At 39.4% G+C, this 22,525-nt stretch overlaps 1 protein-coding gene across 3 annotated transcripts in view; it reads left to right on the top strand.

Moving 5' to 3' along the window:
* The window catches only part of cntn1a (contactin 1a), a 68,034-nt gene that overhangs the window by 21,878 nt on the left and 23,631 nt on the right, over positions 1-22,525 (top strand). For all 3 annotated transcript variants that reach the window (XM_017305355.2, XM_008411005.3, XM_081607869.1), the window contains exons 2-3: positions 14,173-14,301; positions 15,840-15,878. In XM_017305355.2, the coding sequence (XP_017160844.1) occupies positions 14,253-14,301; positions 15,840-15,878 (88 nt within the window). In that variant the 5' untranslated portion in view covers positions 14,173-14,252. The remainder of the gene's footprint in view (positions 1-14,172; positions 14,302-15,839; positions 15,879-22,525) is intronic.

Below are 22,525 nucleotides of genomic sequence, written 5' to 3'. Positions count from 1 at the left end.
CGCACTTGTGGAATGGAAGGAAGTCGGCATTTGCGAGACTGAGATGAATATGGAGATGTCCGTCTCTTTACGACCAACAAACAACTTCGTCACGCATGCCTGTCTTGAGACAACATAATTTCACACTCGCCTGGACGCGGCAACGTTTCTGCTCGACTGTTTTCACAGAGACTTAAAATCTAATTATTACTTTAAGCACTCAAATGATCATTGAAGCAGATTTGCATTGTGAAGTGTTTTGAAGAATGATACAACACACTGCGGCGTGTCCAGCCTTAAAGCCGTCATCCCCCCCCCACACACACTTCTGTCTTTGCGCTAATCATTTGCCATGTTGTTCGGTCAGCTGTGCAGAGCTTGGAGACGGACAAGGCTTTGTACTTTCCCTTCCCCCTTTTTGTGGCACTTCAGGGTGGCTATAACCACACTCTATACTGCACTCTATACTGCTGCTGTATAGAGCAGCAGTATCTATCGATATTGAAAAGCTCATGCCACACATTGCTAATATTTAGTAAAACTGGTGATAAATTACCTGTAATTTTGTCTGTTATCTTTTCTTTTTGCACCTCTTTTGACTTTGACGCACTAAAAACAAGTCTCGACGGAAGCTAAATGTCGTTCTGGGTGCCCTGCTTTTACCCCAACCTCTCACCACATGAACATGCACACAAGAGCTCTTTTGGGCGCCTTGGGTGCAATTTGGTCTCTTCTCTTAAGTCAACCCCTCGGCTCATTGTGCCTCTGCTCTCTTCGGCTGACTCACTGAGCAGTAATAAAAGGCTGAAGGAACAATCAGCTCTGCACTATCAAGAGCCATTTACTCTGCTCTTAATCAAGAAAGTTTTTTATATATATATATCTTTTATTTGAAAAAAAAGAAAGCAAAAGGAAAAACATGTTATTTACATTAAATGATGCAAATGTTAACGAAAGGTAAAAGAAGGAGGAATGAATGAATGAAGCCGTTTTTTGTGTTACAAACATGAGTAACCGGGTGCTTTTTATTCATTTTTTTTATGCATCCAGCCACCGTATTATGCTGCTGATATAGAGAATCGTATCAAGCATGATCAAAGCGAACGGGAACCGTGAGCTCGGCAGGTTTGAGAAGGAAACGGCACAAATTAGACGAGACATTGACGGCATCACCGGAGCTGCTTTCTGCTTCTCACGTGGAATTAGTTTGGAGTAATTTGCAAAGTTGTCCGCATGATCAGTCATCTGCCGATTATAATGAGCAGGGGAAAAAAAATAAAAAAACTCAAGAAAACTGATTTTTTTAATTACCATTCTGTTCCTAATTTCACTCCTCAGTCACAAATTAGAATACTATTAGTCTACTGAACTAAAAAAAAAACATGAAGAAACAAGAAACTTGTCTTTTGCATTAAGTGGTTGTCAACCTTTCCAAAGAAAGTAGTTGACTGAAAGACCTGTTTTTAAATGAATGCTAAAAAAAAACATCTTCAGCTTTAATATGTTGGAGCTTCAGCTGAAGCTACTTTCCTTTCTTGGGGAAAATAGTTTTTTTTTTTTTTACTTTTCATCAAATACGGCTGATTAAAAATGTACCTAGAGTTACAAACATGTAAGCAGAGGTCAGACTGACCGTAGTGTAACCGCACTGCAGCTCTTACTTCAGATTAAAACGAGAGATCTGAGTTTCTACTTTAGGATCAGAGGAGTTGTGCTGAGTCAGAAATCCAGAATATCTCAGGAAGAAATAAAATGACAAATAAAGCCAGTTATTCTCTCACGCTCTATCCTTACACCGTTACATGCCGTTAGCTTCCTGAGCGTTTGCTCTGGTTTTGATTAGCCAGGAAGCTCATACTCTATGAATAACAGCAGAGCGCCTGATGAAAGGGAGAATTTTCTACTTCTTTACATAATTCTGCTGCCTGGTTGATCTAAGTTGAAGCCATCAGATTAGATTTGCTCCCGAGCACCAACTGCAAATCTCTTGACCTCATCCATTAGCCTAAATGACTCAAAGGTTAAGTGCGGACATTTGGAGGCGGCTGATTTCATTGAGTACGTCCTGGCATCGGTCCAGCGTCTTTACCTCCTCGCAAAAAATGCTCTCCCGTAACCTCTCAATGTATGCCGATACTATTTGAAATCGCTTTGTGGTGAACGACCAATGATGCTAAATCCTCACACAGAAATGTCGTTATTCACGTCTCACGTTCTGTCGGTTTTACATAATGTAATCAGGCGTCATCAGTGTAACAAGGCCAGTTAGGATCCATGTTTTCCATGGATGCAGTGACAATTAGAAAAGAGCTGTGAACTTTACTGCCTTTAAAGTCCATACAGATCTGACTCAATCTGTGCTACACCTACTCAGCAGCATCTTTATTTCTGCATTCCTGCATCTGATTCCCTGCCACAGACTCAGTAAAAAAAAAAACACACACACACACCCCCACACGCACGCACACCCCCACACACACACGCGCGCACACACACAAACCTTTCACCTGGGAATAACTGAATAAAATCAACTTTTGCTGTTTACTCATGGGTAAGTCATGCTGAGAAACTTTACGCATGCCGTCCTCCGCACTCCTTGTTTTCCGCTGTTCTCATCCTCTTGCATGTGGAGAAAGTGCTGCACGACTTGAAGAACTTTTCAGGAAGCTGCCGTGTTTACAGTAAGTTGAACAGCAGCCTTTCTCCAAGCCTGGATGTGGCGCCAAAGCTGAAGTCAGTTCAGACCCAGTCTGAGGAAAATACAGATGGAAAAACTTTGGAGTAGACAGCCAAGCGAGAAGAGAGACCTGAATGCAAAGCAGCGCACTTGTATAAAACCGGTTGTTAATACATTTGATGTTCAGGGAAGTTCGGCTTATGAGCGATCCGTTTCAGTTTTCTGCACAAATTATCGATTTGAACCAGAAGAAAGACGATCAGCGACGAGATATCTCACACAAGTAAAATTATGGAACAATAAATTTTAATAAATGTGTCTTCTACTATGATTGATTTTTTGCATTAAAATGTCTTTTGTATTTTAGAGTGTGAGAAATTTAGCCTGCTTAAACAACTCTTGTACAATGATACCATATTATGCTTCTTATCAATGGAGGAACTCTGCTGGACAGAAGGTTTTTATGCAACATAAGCCCTCTTTGTAGAAATAAGGGTGATGACGATATAGCTGATAATATGAGCTTAAGTCTAGGATGAAGGGGAGAGATGGTGAGAGTGGAGAAATCACGTATGTGGCTCCCCGTGTTTTCAATTTGGTTGGGGGTGTCCCTGCGTTTGTGTGTGTGCGTGTGTGTGGGGGTGTGTGTGTGAGTAGGACAGAAGGATTTAAGAGATTAAACCTCGGCCACAGCGAGACGACCCCTCTCTGGGGCATTCTCCCTGCAGGGAGGCTCGCTTACTAGTGTCCTATTTGCATGGCTCCCTGTCCTGCTCAGGGAATTGGCCTTTTTCCTTCCCCATCATCCCTCCCTCCTGCTTTGCACCTTGAGAGATTGCTCCCATCCAGCAGCAAGGCTTTTTTTTTCTTAGGCTGACAATAGAGAGGAGTATTTAGGACACTTGGCAGGGTCGGCCTATTGGAGGGGATGGAGGACACGGGCTGCTAAGGGCCTTTGCCTGGTTTCCACGTCCATCTGCGCGAGACCGCCGGGACTTTGCCGATGCAAATTCACTTTAGCTGCTTTGGGTCGGGACCGCACAAGAGTTTCTGTTTGGTAGAAAAAAAATGGCGATGATGCTGCATAGAGTCTTGCTGGACTATTCACAACCTCAATTTTTTATTTTGGAAGAATCGCAAGAAACACAGCAGACAGGTCACGGACGAAGCTTTGGAGAGGTTTTAAACAAAATTTGGTGATCAAACAAAAATTTTAAGCTTTAAACAACCAAACGAAATGTGTTCAATTTGTTAAATCAGAAAAACAAAAAGAAAAGCTAACGAGATTAGAATATTACATCAGACCAACAGGGAAACATTTAGAATACAGAAATGTACTTAATACCTGATTAAAAGCTGTTATATTGACTAACGCTGCATAATTGATTGAATATGATCCTATAACCTTGTTCTGTAAAGTATTGACTCTGGGGTCCAAACACTAATTTGTGCCAGATTTTCTGATTTATATTTGAAAAAGCTGTCAAAGACTTTGCCTGACTTCCACTTCACAACTGTTCATTTGTTGCTCAGTCAAGAAAATCCATCAAAAAACATATTGTGTCACAATTTTTGTTTAGGTTTTTTTTTTTTTGTTTGTATGTGGTGAGTTTCTTATCTTTCATAGTTTTTGTAACATTATGCAAATTTCCCTATTTTTATTACTGTTTTTGAAGATGTTAAGTTGCCACATTAATTCCTACCTTTATATTTTGCTTCACAATTTATTCTTGTGTTCTGTTTCTCGTATATTTGAGCTTATTCTCTTAGACTATTGTCTAATAGCTCCCCATTTTGAATTCTTGATCCCTTGAAGGTCCCAGTTCAATTCCTGTTGTAATAATTAGTCTCTGCCATATCTGTATCACATTTGTCACTTTCCACCCCTGTCTGATTATTTAGGCTCCTGATTTGTCATTCTTCTTGGCTGGATTCTGCTGCTACGGAGCCTGTTTCATGCTCCACGTTCCTCATTTACCCTGAGAAAAGACCTGGAAGTTTTCTTTTTTATTAAACTTCCTTGATATGCATCTTTCGAGGCGGCTGTTTGCGTCTTGGCTCTGCTTCAACCAAATTCACTGCAGTGTTGTGTTTGTAATGTGACAAAGTACGAATAAGCTAAACTGAATTCCTTGTTCTCCAGGATGTTTGTGGACTCGATTAGTAATAAACGGTACAAATTAGGACCGTAGCAAATCCTATTTCATAGTATCATCCTTAAAAACACAAACAACCATTTTCCTTCATTTTTTTCTGGCTTTGTATTTATTGACCCCTTCATATTCGGCACACAAAGTCTGCGAAAGCTAATACGACTGATCAATAATATCCTTGATATTTACCTCTTATCATTCATATTTAGTTGGTCAAAATGTTTCATGTTTGCATTAACAAACTTAACAGTCTGGTTTCAAAGCAAAGTCGTGCCGCACTCATTTCTTGTCTTATTACTGGACAGTTTGGTCTGGTTAATCTGTGACGTAGGATTTATACACTCTAATCTAGTAAGGAGGATAAAGAGAAAAGTCATTAAGCCTTTCAATTAAATGCATATTATAGTTGCTACCCAACAAAGTGTGGTTCATAAATAACATAGATTGTCTATCTAAAACCTGTCTGTGTGTAAAATCTGTGGTTATTGATTGTTTTTCTTTTTTTGTGTAAATGAAGCTGTGTTAATTGGAGCCTTTCAGCTTCCTGTTTCATCAGTGCAGCTTTGCCTTTAAGAGTGAGCTGAACTCTGTCGTCTAGTAATAACAGTGATTTATGGCAGTTTACCGTAATGGTTATTGAGGACCGTCACATAAAGGTTTCAAAACATGTTATTGGTATTTCTGAAGAAACGTCTTCCTTACAGTCTTTATTAGCCAGATGTGAATGGATGTCATTACGCAGAGCACTCTTCTCCTGATTGAGAGCAAGTTCTTTTCTTTTTCCCCAGACCTTTGACCTTTGTGATACAATTGATCATACTTAATGTGACACACTTTAAATAACTGGACACATATGTGGCGCATTTTGCTGAGCAGGATCATGTGGGTAAGTGTAAATCAGTCTTCCAAGACTGTGGCTTTAAGGTCAGACCCCTTCTGAGCTGTGATAGAGTAAAAAAAGGGTTACTCCTGTGAAAAATGATTATGACCTGCAGGAGAAATTGTGTTGAGTGTGCAAAATGAAATGAGAGCTTTTCAGATCACCTCACATTTATTTATGTGCGGGTACACCTCTCGAGAATGTAGGAATTTTGATAATTGAAGAAATATTTCAAATATTCTAACTTGAAGAATTGTGTAACCCCACTTATCCTGGTGAGCCTTGACATGCTGCCTTTGCTAACTTTCAAAAACATCCCATTGGTTTGTTCAGTTAGAAAAGCTGACATGGTTTTTGATTCAATAACTGTAATTTTAAGGCTGGATGTCCTTGTTTTCTTTCTTAGTTTTAGAAAGTGGAGAGAAAAAAAGGTACAGAGACATAGACAGTTAATTATTGTAGAGATGTAATTTAAAAAACAAATTGCCCATTCCTTGCTCAGATTTGTAATCTTTTCACCAAGTTGATTTATTGCGGCTACCTTGCCGTCTTGTTGCTTGCCAAGAAAAAGGCTACGGCAATGATAATTTTTCAGAATGAGTGCTTGACATCGAGCTTTTACGCTCGGTCACAGACACCGCCTGGTTTAAAGCTTAATGACATGCATGCAGAGGACCCAGTTTTCGGTTCATGGTCTGAATGACTGAAGTCATTGATATTCAAACCAGCTGAGGGTAGTGAAGCATCGTGGCCCTGGGTGGCATGGTGTTAACAGCAGGGGTTTGGATAAATAGCTTATATTAGTGTAGCTCCTTCTGGCAGGTGAAATGCAGAGGAAAAAAGAGGCAGAAGGAAATAGGAGGAGGAGGAAGAGGAGATGGGGGGAAACACTGAGCAATAACTGGATGGTTTTGAGAATGATTACATCATGAATAACGCTGATTTTGAAGCAGTGGGGATTATTTGCGGTAGATGTAATATCTTTTAGCTGAGACGGTCGTGCTACTAAATCCTCCAACATCTTGAAAAAAAAAAAATCAGGGGCTGTGTTAGTAATCATTTCCTGTGTGCTGCAATATCAGAGAGGTATGTACTCACAGCTCCATATGCATTTTAGTAACTCGTGTATCGGGCGTGATTTGTGTACGGAGCACAGGGAGCAAGAAAAACAAAAATGTGTATTGCAGAAGTGCATGTTTTTACTCCCGTCCCTGCTGCTTTCTTAACTGGAAAATAAAGTTTTAAATCACTAATCCACGCCATGCTGTTGTTATTCACCTTTATATAACTTTGAAAAACCTTAAAGTTACTGCAGTGTAAAGGTGTGGCAAAAAAAGAAAAAAAAAAAAAAAAAAATATATATATATATATATATATAACGTTTTTTTTTTTATTAAACTGACTTTCTCCATAATGAAGAATAAGGCAGAGCTGCAGAGATCCATAGCTCAGGTAGGAGAAAAGACCAGCAAGCGCCTGGACCGTCTCTTAAAAGTGTTTCAGCTGTGGGATCGGGCTACCAGCAGTGCAGAGCTTGCTCAGGAATGGCAGCAGACAGGTGTGAGTGCATCTGCACGCACTGTGAGGCGGAGACTCTTGGAGCAAGGCCTGGTCTCAAGGAGGGCAGCAAAGAAGCCACTTCTCTCCAGGAAAAACATCAGGGACAGACTTATATTCTGCAAAAAGTACTGGGAGTGGACTGCTGAGGACCGGGGTAAAGTCATTTTCTCTGATGAATCCCCTTTCCGATTGTTTGGGACATCTGGAAAACAGCTTGTTCGGAGAAGACGAGGTGAGCGCTACCACCAGTCTTGTCTCATGCCAACTGTAAAGCATCCTGAAACCATTCATGTGTGGGGTTGCTTCTCAGTCAAGGGATTCGGCTCTCTCACAGTCTGGCCTAAAAACACAGCCATGAATAAAGAATGGTACCAGAATGTCCTCCGAGAGCAACTTCTCCCAATGCCTTTTCCAGCATGATGGAGCACCTTGCCATAAAGCAAAGGTGATAACTAACTGGCTCAGGGAACAAAGCATAGAGATTTTGGATCCATGGCCTGGAAACTCCCCAGATTTTAATCCCATTGAAAACTTTTGGTCATTCATCAAGAGACGGGTGGACAAACAAAAACCTAGGAATTCTGACAAAATGCAAGCATTGATTGTGCAAGAATGGACTGCTATCAGTCAGGATTTGGTCCAGAAGTTGATTGACAGCATGCCAGGGAGAATTGCAGAGGTCCTGAAGAAGAGGGGTCAACATTGCAAATATTGACTTGCTGCATTAACTCATTCTAACTGTCAATAAAAGCTTTTGTTACTCATATGATTGCAATTGTATTTCTGTATGTGATGAAAACATCTGACATACACACATGAAAACCAGAGGGCAGCAGATCATGTGAGAATATAATATTTGTGTCATTCTCAAAACTTTTGGCCATGACTGTACATATAAACTTCACATCATCCCTAAACACACTGACTATCCACACAGTGACAACTGGTCGTGGGAGCATCATGCTGGTGCAAAGCTTTTCTTCAACATGCAGTCAGAGCTACAATAGACTGACTTAGACCAAACAACATCTTAACTGATATGTGAAACAGTGACAATTTATTTAAAGAAAAAAAAAATCTGACTTTGTGTATGTAAGGATAATAACACGTCTATCATCTTGAAATACATATTTTTATATGCTTTAATGCAATAGCTTTCTGACACACTGATGGTATGGAAAATAACAAACGAGTGCCTTTAGTGATCTATACAATGTGTAATAAAATGTGTACATGAATATGTTTTTGCTGCAAGAAAAACAAAATGGCCGTTTAGTTTCGGTCATTTTCTTTTTTTTTCTGAACTGCTCGACAATTTCCTGTCTGTGCAGCTCAGATTATTTAGATCTTTTTCAAATGCTGTATCTGTCCTGGTTTTAATGTCTAATAGGCTTAGGTAACTGATGTGCATATCCTGCTCTTTACAGAATCACAGTGTTTTGGCAGATAAATGTTACTTCCTGTAGACTGTTAGTCTTATTTCCCCTGGATAAAGATCACCTTATGTTTCAGAGCAGGGAGTTCAAGTGACAAGCAGGCTGAGTGTGGCCTTTTTTGACGCTTAAGATCAATAGTTTTTGCCATAAATAATTAATTATTTGTGGGAAAATGGGATTGATTCAGCATCAGTAAGGAATCCATCACAGCCAGTGTCTCATTCTGGAACATATGTACTCATATCAAGTGTATGAGGTCATGTTAGGTGAAATATTTTTTTCTCTCTCTCTCTGTCTCCATTTAGCCAAACAATGGGACAGAATACATTTATCAGTGTTTCTGACATTTTTCAACGAGAATATACTGGAAACTAATAAACTGTCATTTTCTTCAACATCGATGAAATCACTGTTTCTCCAAACGGATTATGTCAGACTCAATACATCTCTGTTTCATCTTAATTTTATCTCAGTCAATGCTGCTCTTTATATCTTTGCTTCCAGTATGTTTGTCTAAATGGCACTGTCGGCTGAAATCTAAAAATAAATAATGCAGTTTTATGAGCAGGCCCTACAGTCTGCATTGTCCTCCCTGTATCAGTTGCTCTGTAATGTGCTGCTTGTAGCGCTAATTTGGTCTACAAAGAAATTCCACATTGACCAGTTCTCCCAGTCACCTGCTTCCCTAGTTACCAGAGGAAGCAGGTAACCAAGGGAATGCATGTATGGCATTATTTCTGAGAAAAAGATTAGAGGATCAATAAGGCTCACAATAAGTAAATTATAACCTGGGGCCTGCCGCAAAGCTGAGCACAAAGACATGGAGCAGGGGTTGTTGTTGGACATTAGCTGACTGCGTTTATGAGGAAAAATAGGAAGGTTTGATTACTGACGTGTGCAGATGCAAGATGAACATATTTTAAAGAAATTATTTGCATTCAGGCACAAAAGAGCATTGTGGAAATAATTTAATTGTTTAATCAAATACCAATATGCTCATGATCAGTAAAGTGTATTTTTCATTTAATAATGAGACTTTTAAACCATGCATTTTTTTTTAAATGTAACAATTTTCAATTGCTGAATTTTAATTGCTTGATTACTGAATGTCTGAATTACAGCACATCGGCCACCTCTTTTTTTCTTCTTTTTGTCCAGCTCTTTTTATTATTATAATCCTAAATTTCACTGCACATGGGCTTTATGTATGCCCTTTGTCCTTAATCCTGTTCATGGATCTAAAAGCATAGTTTTCATAACTATGCTTTTAGATCTTTGCTCTCTGGGTCTCTGCTTCAAACCAGGGGCTCCAATGTCAGAAGGACGGAGAAGGAGGTAAATTGATGGATTGAGTTTTCCTCCATAGTACGAAACCCCAAGTCAGACATCTAATCTGTCACGGATTTAAAGTTCTTGATTTGCCATCTTGCCTCCAGATGCCACATGGAGTCATGACATATAGATGAGGAAAGCAGCAATTTCTAATGTTTTTTTTATTTCCCAAATCTAAAGCTTCATCTTGTGGCCTGTTTTGAAACAGGCCACAATAAAAGTCACCTTTTTTGTTTTTTTGTTTTGGACTCCTTGTGAAGTGGATGAAGTGGAAGGAGGATGGTGTGGTTAGATTAACATTTTGGCAATATTTTCAAATCCAGAACCCTTACACCTCAGAATGTGAAAAACAAACAAAAAAGCATTTTCAGCCACTTAGTTATGCAGTTCCCACCGGAACGAACACTGGAAGGCCTTTAGGAAACTTGGAGTCATAAAACAATCACTAGTGATGCTATCGATCCTCAGACTGCAGTTAAATTGTAAAATTAGCTCCCGAAGGCTTCTGCTGTCGGTAACACATACAAAGCTCTGAGAGCAGTGAGACTCAGCTTTGAAAGTGACGTAAGGACACAGGAGAACATTAAAATTCAGGGGGCAAAGCAAAAGGCTCGGGGTACACAGCCTGACAAAACCTTTGCTGAAATCAAGCTAGCAGCGGTAATAGCTCTGCCGTCATCATGGGTATGATTTATGAGGAGAAGAAATGGCCTTGTTGAAGGGTTTTCGTGTCCAGGGCCTGTAATACCTGGTGAAAGATGGAGTGTTTCCATCCCAGCCATTCAGGCCGCTAAGTTAGCACAGAGGAAGTGCAGGGCAGCATTAATACCGATTGCATAGACCTGCTATCTACTGCTCTGATGTGTTATCGCTTATCAATTCCAGTGACCACTCTTAATGGCATGGATGGGATGGATTCCTTCAACGCTCCAACACTTTAATGGTGCTTCTCCTGTTTGCCCATAATTTCTCTAGAGTAGGGCCGTTTAGGATTCACGAGAGACAGAAGTAACAGCTACAGTCGCAGAGCGAGGCTATATGAGGCTATTTTTAAATAGATGACCAGATTGCCATTGGCAGTCTTCCCACATCCATAGCATTTTTAATTTTTTTTCCCCTTCAGATTAAAATGAGTCTTTGCATAGTATCATTGCTGGCTACAAAAGCGCCCCCCACCCCTGCAGCCATCAAACTGCTGCTTTTGAAAGGCTGGTTGCTAAGATACAGCCCCTCGTAGAGATGAAATCCCCACTGTATGGCTGTCTTACAGCTGTACAGCTTAGCCGTTACTCTATGTTCAGCATGGCGGACCTGTGGTGTGGGTTACAGTGTGTCTGGGTGTCTCTGCCTGTGTGCAGCTTGAGCTGCAGTTCTGCTGCTGGTGTTATGCAAACTGCCAATTACACGTGCTCTCCTTATTGTAATCTATTGTTGGCAAAAATGACTCTATTTTTCCTGAGAGCTCTGAGATCTCACTCCTTCTGTCACACCTCTAAATCTCTCCCAGCTGACGGCTCAACGGCGCTCATGTAGAATCGATAGTTTTTGCCTCATGTTCAATTACACTCCAATCAGGAGTCGCCAATCCAGCGTGAGCGGAGGGAGGTGGGGAGGGGGAACGAATGGACAGGTGCGGCGTTACTGATCTGATGCTCGGCGCTCAGAAACCAGAAAATAACTAAATGCGAGTCTGACAGTAGGCTGGTGAGAAATATAGATGTTCAGATTGGGGTTTCTGACACAGACGGAAATCGCACCGCAAACGAGAAAGCCGAGATGGAGTCGTTAAGGTTTGGGAAACGCATCTGCGTTGATACTCAGGCTTTCATTTTCCGGTTAATTTCCCCTGAGATTTTGTTAAGAGGATGTTGGGTTGGAAAAGAAAAAAAAACCCAAAAAGTTCATGAATATGTCTTTAAAGTTTTGGTCTGTCTACCATGTACTTTTTGCACCTCTGCTGCTGAAGCAGTAGAGATTATTATTTCAGTCTAAACATCTATATCTGAGCTTTAATTATATATCTTTTAGAATTATTATTATTATTATTATTATTTAAAGCAAGCAGTCTGTCCTAATGCATTCAGTTTTACAGTTAATGTTTTTAACACACCTTGAAAAGCTATTATTTCCTTTCTTGCTCTTCTGTTTTATCATTACAATGAACTATTCAATTCTCACCATATACATTTGATTAAACAAAATCCTATTGTTTCACTGTGTTAGAATATTGACACGAAGGCAGAAAACAAAAATCCACAGAGCGGACCCAAAATTAAAACCAAGAAATTTGTTTCTGATAGGAAATCAGATTGAAATCTCCAAAAAGATAATAATACAATGTAATAAGTGAATCAATTATATAAAAACAATTTTCTCTCTCTTTTCACTTAAGTATTACAAACGGCATGTCAAATCAGACAAATCAAAGGTCTCCTTACCATCACCCTAACCTTTTTTTTTTTTTTTTTTACTCTCTCCACAGATTCTCTATCAGATTCAAGTCAGGACTCTGTCTAGATAAGTCCAAAACGTTACTGTCGTTTTAAGACAGAGAACAAATATTGGTAAAATTGAAAAATGATTAAAACCTAGATCAGTTATGAATAGTTTTGGACTTAGTTGTGTCATGATTTAAGTGGTTTTATTTAAAAGAGTAAAGTACATGTTAATTGAATTGTTGCTAAAATAACATTAAATATTCATTATGTTACGTAAATCATTTATGTATTGTTGCTTAGAGTTTGATACTTAAATTACACATAAATCTACTCTATTAGTTTTCGTTTTCAAATGCTTAGTGTGTAGTGTCTTGCTTAAGCTCAATGTCATCACTGTCCCTATATTAAGAAAAGGAAAATCTGTTGGATTTTCCTTTCTTGTTAGTGAGGAAATCCGTAGGAGCCTTCTTTCAGTCAGCTGTCCAGCAGTCAGCAGGAATGGTTTGACTGAAGGTGGTGCTTTCACAGAAAAACTGGTACACGAGGCACTTTTTATGTCACTTCAATAAAAGGACTTTCACAGAAAAAATGCAGCACTTCTGAGACCCACCGGTCACACGCTAAAACCTCCTTCAAACTGAAACGCTGTTTTGTTTCCAAACCGACAGAGATTGTGCCATCATCTTTGGAAACGTAATTGTGCTCAGTCTGGGAATGTTCAAACAATTAGCCAAAAGTCAGTCATCAAACGTCAATCCATCACCAGACTGTGCCTTTGAGGCTGACAGGAAGCAGAGACGTGTGCGCACGCGTGCGTGTGCGTAGGTGTGTGTGCGTGTGTGTGCGCTAATCTGCGCCGAGAGACAGAGATTGGCTGCTGAAGCTTGATGAAAGCTGCTGTTTGGTCCTGATATCATCCCCTGTCACAATGGTGGGCAAGTGATGGATGGATGGATGGATGATGAATATGAAGGAAATACAGTTTATTAGAATGTCTTCTAACTGTAGCGTAAGCAGTCAGGGACTCCCAGCTTTTAAATTCTGTTCCTACTGCAAGGACAAACGATCTAATATTAAATCCACTCTCCTTTTTTTAGCCTCATGCTTTTCTTTTTTCGCTATGAAAAACTGGAGCTTGGCTCGTCAAAAGCCTGTAGAAATGACACTGAATGCGTTCCTTTAAATTGAGCAGAGGAAGATCACACAGTTCAAGGGTAATACAGACTGCAAGAACAGAGAAATGTGGCTCTCTCTCTTTCTTTCTCTCTCTCTCTCTCCTGGGGGTACGAGAGCAAAATGACATCATTCTGTTCTTGCAGCTTGTTCCTGACACATATTCTGGACAGAAGGGTTTTGTGTGGTGTCTGAAGGAGGAAAGTGGGTAAGAGAGACATATGAAGACTTCCCAGGAATCCTACACTCGAGTTCTTGTGAAGTAAATGTCCTGCATGTCTGCAGCCCTGGAAGAAAAAACATATTTGTTCTTGCGGAATATGTCCTGGACTTTATTGGTGAACCGGTAAAACGGAAAGAAAGAAGAAAATTTTTACTATGCAGGTAGCAAGCAAGATTTCTTTCTTTTTTTCTTTTTTTTTTCAAAACCCAATAGGTTTTTTTTCCAAGACAAAACAGCAAAGGCTATTAACTAAAGGTTCCTCTGCAGAGACTTTATTAGAGCCTTAAACAGTCTTTCTTCCTGTTTCCTTATCTCCTTTAGGAAAACCAGGGCGTTCCGCTCATGTTTCATCAACCAGGTTTCTAGCTGTGACCCCTCCAGGTGGTTCTCGCTTCAACACCATGCTGCACCTCGCCCTGCTCCTTCATCTCCTGGCCTTCTCGCTTGCAGGTTTCTATCAAAATTAAGTTTAAGGGGAAAGGTGAAGAAAAAAAAGAAAGAAAAACAAAGTGCAATAATGATCGAGCTTTAAGTTTCTATTCGCTGTTGGCCATAATTAACAAAATTACAGGCAATAAACGCACCGCTAAAGTTTGTACTTTCTGAGGTGATTTTTACTCTGTTTGAGTTGTAACGTGTCTCGTCTCAGAGATGGCCATTGAAATCGCAGCTATGAATTTGACAGTTATTGTTGCTTCAATGCGACCGAGAAAGATTTAGAATTTCAAAGAGTTTTGGTTGTTAGCTTCAGGTTGCTTTTCCCCCCTTATTCCATCAAGTCAAAACATCCAACAACCAACAACCCATTTGTCCAAAAAAGAAAAACATGGTGTCCTTCAGCAACTCCGCAAACAGGCTTATGAATGATGCACAGCGTCAACACAGCATGAAAATTCAACAGGTGGCTTGGATAGTCGCACACTTTTTTCTTCATAGCTGTCAGTTTATCCCTTAGCTGAAGAATGAGGAAGACAAAGTGTGAACAAGCTGCTGAAAAAGTGTTTGGTCTAGAAAATGAGATGGGGGGGAAAAATATGAATCAGGGAATAATTTGAGCTGTGTGGAAACGAGGAAAATCTGATGTTAATGAAACAGAAAAGTTACTTTTTTTTAAAATTATGCTGTCATTTTTTGGTCAGTTTAAGGTAAATAAACATTGAATGGGTAACTAAGGGAGAAAGATACATCCTGTACATTAGAGGGCTTAAAGGTTTAGTTCTGTACCATCAGCACAAAACAAAACAATCTAGATAATAAAGTAAGCTTGAAATGTCCAAGTTAGCGAGATTGATTGTGAATTGCCTATGGAGTGGGAATACAATCATTTTAGATTTATTTCACATGAAACAACAAAAGACAAATATGTAACTCTACAAGATTCGGCTCTTGTTTCTCTTGATTTTTAATCATGACTTTAAAAGGCAGCACACTTCTTTTATATTTCTGATTACAATATAAAGACAGTACACTCTGCACTTCCTTTACATCTTTAGGAACTTTATAAAAAAAATCACTGCTGTAGTAAGGCAGACAGCAGTCGGTCAGCTCACTCTGGTCTTCACTTTAGCGGAGGGACATCGGCTTGACATGTTTGTTTAGCCGCAGCGTGAACAAAGTGTGATGTGACATTAACGCTATGACAGCTTGGGAAATGTCAAGCTCACTCTACACTACGTCCACAGTGTAAGGAGTGTGCAGGTTTTCTGTGTTTTGTCCTTGGGAGTAACTACGCTGCAACCAGTTTGTTGTGCAACTAGCAGTAGCAGTTTTTAACATCACTCGTCTTACACAAAAGACAGGAACATTATAAATTGCATTTTTAATTTACGGTTCATGAATGCAATGTTGTGTAGGCGGTAGGGAAGTTCTTAAGCCAAATGTATAATCATTTTAAGCGTTGTTCTTTTATAGATGTAAAAGATCGGAGTCTTGTGCTGTAACAGTGCAGAATATTGATTTGATGATTAACGTTGAATTCTCTGCCGCAGATTCATCAGAGCAAGGGGCTGTGCTGGACCCTTCTGAAGGTAAGATCTAATCTTCCTCACAATTTGCACTTTAATCTATTTCTAATCGTACCGTATATATATAAGTTTTTTATTGTCATGCTAATTAAGGTATGCGGTGTCTAAAATATGACACTTTTAGCTTTCTTCTTTTTGCGGGAAGATGCCGTGATATCCACTCACTTGTTAAAGATCTTTCTCACTGTGGAGTGATAAACTTTAAATTGTATGGAAAAAGACAACAGTTCTTTTTTTTTTCTCTGTCTCTACTGTCAATGCTGGTGTTACTCCTCCCTGTAGGCATCATGTTGCACACAACCATCGTGTTCAGAGTAACAAACCACTAAAACTCCTGCTCTAATACTAAAGGTCACTTCCTTAGATGACCAGTTGTCTACTAGCACTTTACTGCTTGTTAGACCCTATGACAGCACCACGAATGTATTTATAGTCAGGAACAGTTTTTACCATGAATAAATTACCATTCCTTTCAACAATCAACAGACTGTTTTTTGTTTTGTTTTTTCATTCAAAGCCAAGTGGATTATTTCTAGTAAACAGACTTTACTGTTCACTACTGTTCTTATGCAGAAAATGCATATGAAAATCCAAAAACAATTTTGGTTTTCAAGATTTATGTTTGGCCAAAGAATGATTGCTTCTCACCTTAATACCTGGAAAACAATAAAACATGTCTCTTAAACACCACTAAGTAAGCTTAGTAACCAACTGTCATCTAATCTTTAATTTAATAAAAAAAAAACTTCATAAAAAAATTTAAAGACTGTTAGAAACTATGATATAAACGAGAACCCTTCTCACTTTGTTGTCTGTTTCAATAGCATAGGTAAACATGTTGAGATATGAAAATAGCACTGCTTTACTACAAATTGGATTTTATAAACGAGTCACAATATATAAAGAAACAGACTTACGGTATTATACCTTATTGGCATTCCTACTCCATCATTTCACATAAACCATGTAGAAAAACGGCTACATTTCGAGGTTTTCTTCCGCTGGTTTTACTGGTTTTACAGAAAGCACAGGGCCGGAGTCTCCTCGTGTTTTCTGTGATGAGGTGGCCTTGGAAGAAGCCGTTATTTATAGTGAAGCCTCTGGGTGTTGACAGAGCTCCTCTTTAAGTGCATTAGAGCTAATATTTGTTTAGCTCCTAGCGTCGTTCCCGTAGTTCTTGTATTAGAGGCGGATATTTAAGAGAAAAAGCTTCAAATTTTGCACGTTTGTGTTCCTCATCATAGAATACTCTTTGAATAAAACTACACATATGTAAAGTACATATAGATTTTACATGTAAACTACATCTATGTGTAAAATCTATATGTAAACTACATATAGATTAAGAATCACAAACCCAACAGAGGATATAGCTACACTGATAGCTAACAACATCACTGGGTAATGATATTTTCATGATGACAGTTATTTGAGCGTTCAGATGATGAATCTCGTCGTTATACTGTAATAATAATATACTGACGGTATCACCACATTTGAAACTAATCGAAAACAGTTATCGCAGTTATTGTTCTGCGTCTGTGTGCAGATAATATTCTTCAAACAGGCAACATAATGGCCACAAACATGCTTTATCAAGACAATCTCATCTGAAAGAAATCACAACTTTGTGGTACAACTTCATTAACTTCAATGGAGCCCGGACAAGGAAGAAGGTTGCGGCCATTAAAACACTGATTTACTTAATTATATCTTAGACCATGCTGCGTTATTTGATGTTAAATTTATACAGCATGCCACAAGTATGGCAGCGGTTCAGACATGTAGAAGCCAAAATGAGTAAACAACCTGCTGTGGTCTCAGACTGACTCATTTGAGCTCGCTATGTTGCAAGCTGCACTCTGTGGAGGTTGCTGTGGATACTTGAGGAATAACTGCGTCTGGGCAAGAAGGGATGGACCAAAAATAGCACTTATTGATTTTCTTCAAATTACCAGAAGAAATGTGTAAAAAAATATATAACTGAATAAAATCTGCAGGAGCATGTCAGAAATCAGTTGCATTCTGTAAATGTGTACTTTAACTCCGAGACGTACCAGTGCATTTTGCGTGTGCAATTTATTTTGTGTGTTATTAACTGTGTACATCCATACAATTTCCAGCCGCAGCTCGTATTACTTTTTCTGAGAAAAGAACAAAATGAATGCAATGTCATCAGGCTGAACTGGACAAAACAAATAATTTGAGTTGTTGCCTGGGAACAAGCTAAGATCCTGGATGTGGGCTGATTAGTTGATGGGATGAATAATTGTCCTCTCTGATGGTCTTCATTGTTACCTACTCAACCCCCACCCCCATTCGTATTTTTCCTTTACCAGGAAGCATTGGTCGTGTTTTTCCTTTGCAGAACAAAATAAATGTGATGCTTGGGATCTATTTTTGATACATATCTCACTTTGACAGCCAGTAGCTTTGGGCTTTTAAAGTTCCTGAGCTGTGGATGATCTCTGTGAGGTCTTGGTGAGATTTCCTTGGGTGCACCAAGGATACATTGTGATTAACAGTGAGCATCAGATTCTCCCAATGGTTCTGACCAGGCAGAAAAAAATTTGCTTTGAGATCGTGATAGTTCATGATTGTGTTGCCAGGGTGTGTGAGTCGTCAGTGCTGCGTGGAGTCGGCTGGTTGTCACGGCATTAGCTTATCTGTGCCGTCTTGCCCATGGCCAGATATGAAGCTTAGTCATTCTAGATAGATATCACTGCTACTATTTCTACACTAGGCTGGACTTTCTTAAAGTAATATACTGTAATTGCTTTGGTGCCACGTTTGCAATACATAGTGCATCACTGCTTTGGCTACAACAAAAACGATTTCACACAACAGTTTAAATAAACAATCTATTCTCTTCCTGCTTCCCGCCAAAAAAACTGGATTGGTACTTTCTGTGCCATCTGTGGAACACGCCTCCAAATTGTGCAAATCTGAAATGTATTTGTTTGGCATTATATTTGTGTTGAGGAGGGATTTAGAAGATAAAAAATCAGGGAAAAGGAGAGAAGATGTCATTACTGTATGTGAAAATATCACATGAGTATTTTATTTTTTTTTGGTGCGTGGCAAAGCACTTATGAAAATGGTGCACAAAATGTCATGCTCTGCATTATGATGCATTTGTGTTAAAAGCTTAATTCTGCTAAGCTTTTGAATGTTTTTTTTTTTCTTGTAACTGAAACTGATGGTGGATTTTCAGAAACCTCCCACAGGAAAATGAGTTAAACATTAGAGTTTTGGCTCTTCTACCAAACAAAAGTGAAAATCCGTTGCTGATGTGGTTTTAGTTGTCAATGGATCATTTTATGCAAACTGATGCAGCGCATTTGCACAGGAGTTGTGGCATATTGGGCAGCAGGTTATCAAGCAGGCAGCACAACATACAGGACCCTAACCACAAAGCAGATTATTTCACACTATAATATAGACTATCATTATCATAATCCATTGAGTTTACCAGAATAAACAGTCCACAAAAACATATAGCTACATGTTTTTGAAATGACAGTGATGCAGCGACCGACTGAGTTTTCTTAACCAAAGCAAATAGGTTTCAGTTGAATTAGTACAAGTAGAATTATTAATTATTATATAAACAGAATAATAAAGTGGATCATCCCTACAGGGACAATTTTGGTTTGTTATTATGCCTCATTACATGGCTCAAGGGTGTGTGGGTAATTATTACTACATTGTGTCTGTTTTGCCTCAAGGACACAATATGCTATCTGTCCCACTTGGACTCTCAGTTGGTCATGCAAAAAAAAAAGAAAAATCATGAGCAGATGTGAGAAAGCGCATCTTCTGCACATAGAACGAATTAAAATTTAATTCGCCAGAGAATTCCACGTCTCTGGGATTTTAATAATTATGTTTCCATGGGGATATTAAAACAAACCATGTGAACAAACAAATTTAGAAAGACACTTGGCAATAAAACAAAGATATACTAACATCTTCAATAATAATGAATGTTTGCTGCTCAATGTCACTATGGAAAAAAAATAAATCTGAAAATAAACAAGTGTTGTTTTCAGCCGAATCTATAAACTTCAATGCCATTGAGCTGCACAGGGCCGCCTGTGTTTGATAAAGAGGTTTGTCCACTTGCAGCCGGCCCCGGTGACACGCATTACACATTTGTTTTGCAGTTGTGGCCTTCTCTGTTAAAGAGACTCTCTGGCTTTCCTTTCTTTTTCTGGTCGGAGGACTCACAGTTGACCATTGTGTAATAATTACTTGCCTGTTAAGAAAGTCAAAGCCAAGTATCCACAGGCGAGAAATGCCAAACTAGGGAACAGAGGAAATCTTTGATGCAGGATAAGAAAAAAAAAAAGAAAGAGAAACGAAGACTCTCAGAGATTAGAGAAAAATAGGGTGATTGAAAGAGCTGTTGAAAAGAGATTTTCTCCTCTGTTTTGTGGAAAACTCTATTTTAGGAAGTAGAGTGGGAGGTTTTGAGAAAAAGAGTAGGATGATTTGAGATGGGTATTTGCAATACTGCAAATGCTTCTGGGAAGCTGCATTGAGCGCTGTGATTCTTTAAGCTAAAGGTTAAAACTTGTTCCTGTTTCCTAAGATAATGAATGTCTTTATGTGCTATGTGGTTTCAAGCTGTAGCGCATACATATTAGATTTCACACTGAGTGCATCATGTGTTATTAAATCTTAATATCGTATGAGATCGCAGTATTTTTATCAGACGAGTTGTCAAAGTTGGACTGTAAGATGCATCAAAATTTGGGTCTAAAATAGAGACTAAGTAAATTGAGGAACATAAAACCCGTCAAACATCCAGTGACCAGCAACAGGGTGGGAACTGAAGCAATCAAGGAGCAAGACACCTGCGGAACAGACTGATTGCTTGAGTGGCAGCAGGTGAAAAAAAATGGAACAGAACATGAGGAGGGCTGGGGACGGATCAGGAAGGCTGCAGGAAAACTAGGGACTACGACAGACAAGTCCACAACTTTATTACACTGTCTTGCTCGCATGTTGATTTTTGCGAATAACCAGAAGTGAAGAAAGGAAGAGCACTTACTTGTCATTATCGTGTTACAGAAATGATTGATGTGTATTGCTATGATGGCCGCTGTTACATACATTGCATGTGTATTGGAACAAAGAGCATCTGTAAAGCATAGTTTGAGTATTAAATAATGTTATTGTTGGTTCATGTGCACAGCATTTTCATCAAACACAAATAAGTCAAGACTTAGACTAACTAGGCTACATCAAATTGTTTCTATTTAAACTCCTTTAGCCATTCACAGGTGGACTTGCTGTTGTGTTTTGGATCATTGTCCTGCAGCATAACCCACTTGTGCTGGTGATTAAGGTCATGAGTTGATGGCAGCTGGTGATTTGCTGATATGTCACTGACTTTGATCCTTCTCGGCTCTCGAGTTTTTTAGATTAGGGCATGACGTGTTGCCTTCTGCAATCTTTTTGTTCATTGGTTTTTATGACCCACTGTTCTGCATGTCAAAGTTAATTAGTTCTGGCCATCATTCTGTTGCTGTAGTGTTTACGTCACGCGTGGAGAAAGTGACACACTTCTGATGGAAAACAACAAGAGTAAAGAGATCTTGGAATGCTGCCATAGGGTTAGGGTTAATAGTTTTGAAATGCTGTTGTTCGGAGCGAGCGGGTTTAGGTGATTGCGAAATGAAAAAGTGAATCTTGAGGGAGTGGAGACATACAGGGAAAGTAAAAAAAAAAAGCTGTAGAGAACGTTAAAGGCCCTATGTGTGTCTCCAGGCAGTATATGTGGCCTGCTTTAACACCCTCGCCACCATCTGTCACATCCCACGTAACATGGGAAAGTCGGGAACGGCACCAGAGCTCGTTACATTTCAACTGCTACTTCAACATTTCACCGAAAACCACCAGTGCCATCAGGCTATCTAACATTTATATTTTATATCTGTGTTAAGAATTTATTCCACATTTTACGTGGTTTCAGCTTAAGTCAACAGAAAACAGGGTCACAGTAGACTCTTTGCTCTTCAGGGAGAGCTTTCGGTTTTTCCTTGCTCCCACTTCTTTCAACTCCCTCGCTCCCCAAACGCAGATCCTCACCTAATTTTCATTTTATCAACCGCTCAATGGCCCATTTTTAGCATTTTTTAATTTCACTCACAGCCAGCAGTAATTCTGAGTCCTTGGGATTTCCATCAATGTCAGGCGCTCTCATGCGGCTGGCTGCCGTAGCGTTTGAGTGGAAGTTGATCCCGTCTTTCAGTGTCTTTGCGCGGACCGCCTGCTCGTAACAAACTTGTTAATGTGACTGTCGATGTGTCCTCGTGCTTTTAAGGCTTATTAGATTTTCAAGACCTTGAGCCCGTGACATCCAAGACAGAAAGAGTAATTTAAATTGTAGATGTGCACCTAGACAGCCGGTTTCAGAGATTACTCTACATATGCGTCAAGAGCCAACACACTTTGGGCTACAGCAATATGTGCATGATTCTTGTCACGACTTGTCTTTTAACTCCCTTCTCTTGTGACAATTTATTTTACTATGATGCTCTGATAACCTTACATAAAATCCAATCCTAGCAGTTGCTCTGAGAACTCTTCTAACAAGTAAACAGAGTGTTATTTAATCTCAATATCGGCACACTGGTTGGTCT

The sequence above is a fragment of the Poecilia reticulata genome, chromosome 6 (assembly GCF_904066995.2).
Source record: "Poecilia reticulata chromosome 6, P_reticulata-male-v2, whole genome shotgun sequence".
NCBI classification, from domain to species: domain Eukaryota; kingdom Metazoa; phylum Chordata; class Actinopteri; order Cyprinodontiformes; family Poeciliidae; genus Poecilia; species Poecilia reticulata.
The sequence above is the reverse complement of the archived record's forward strand: the minus strand, read 5'-3'. Positions and strand labels throughout refer to the sequence as shown.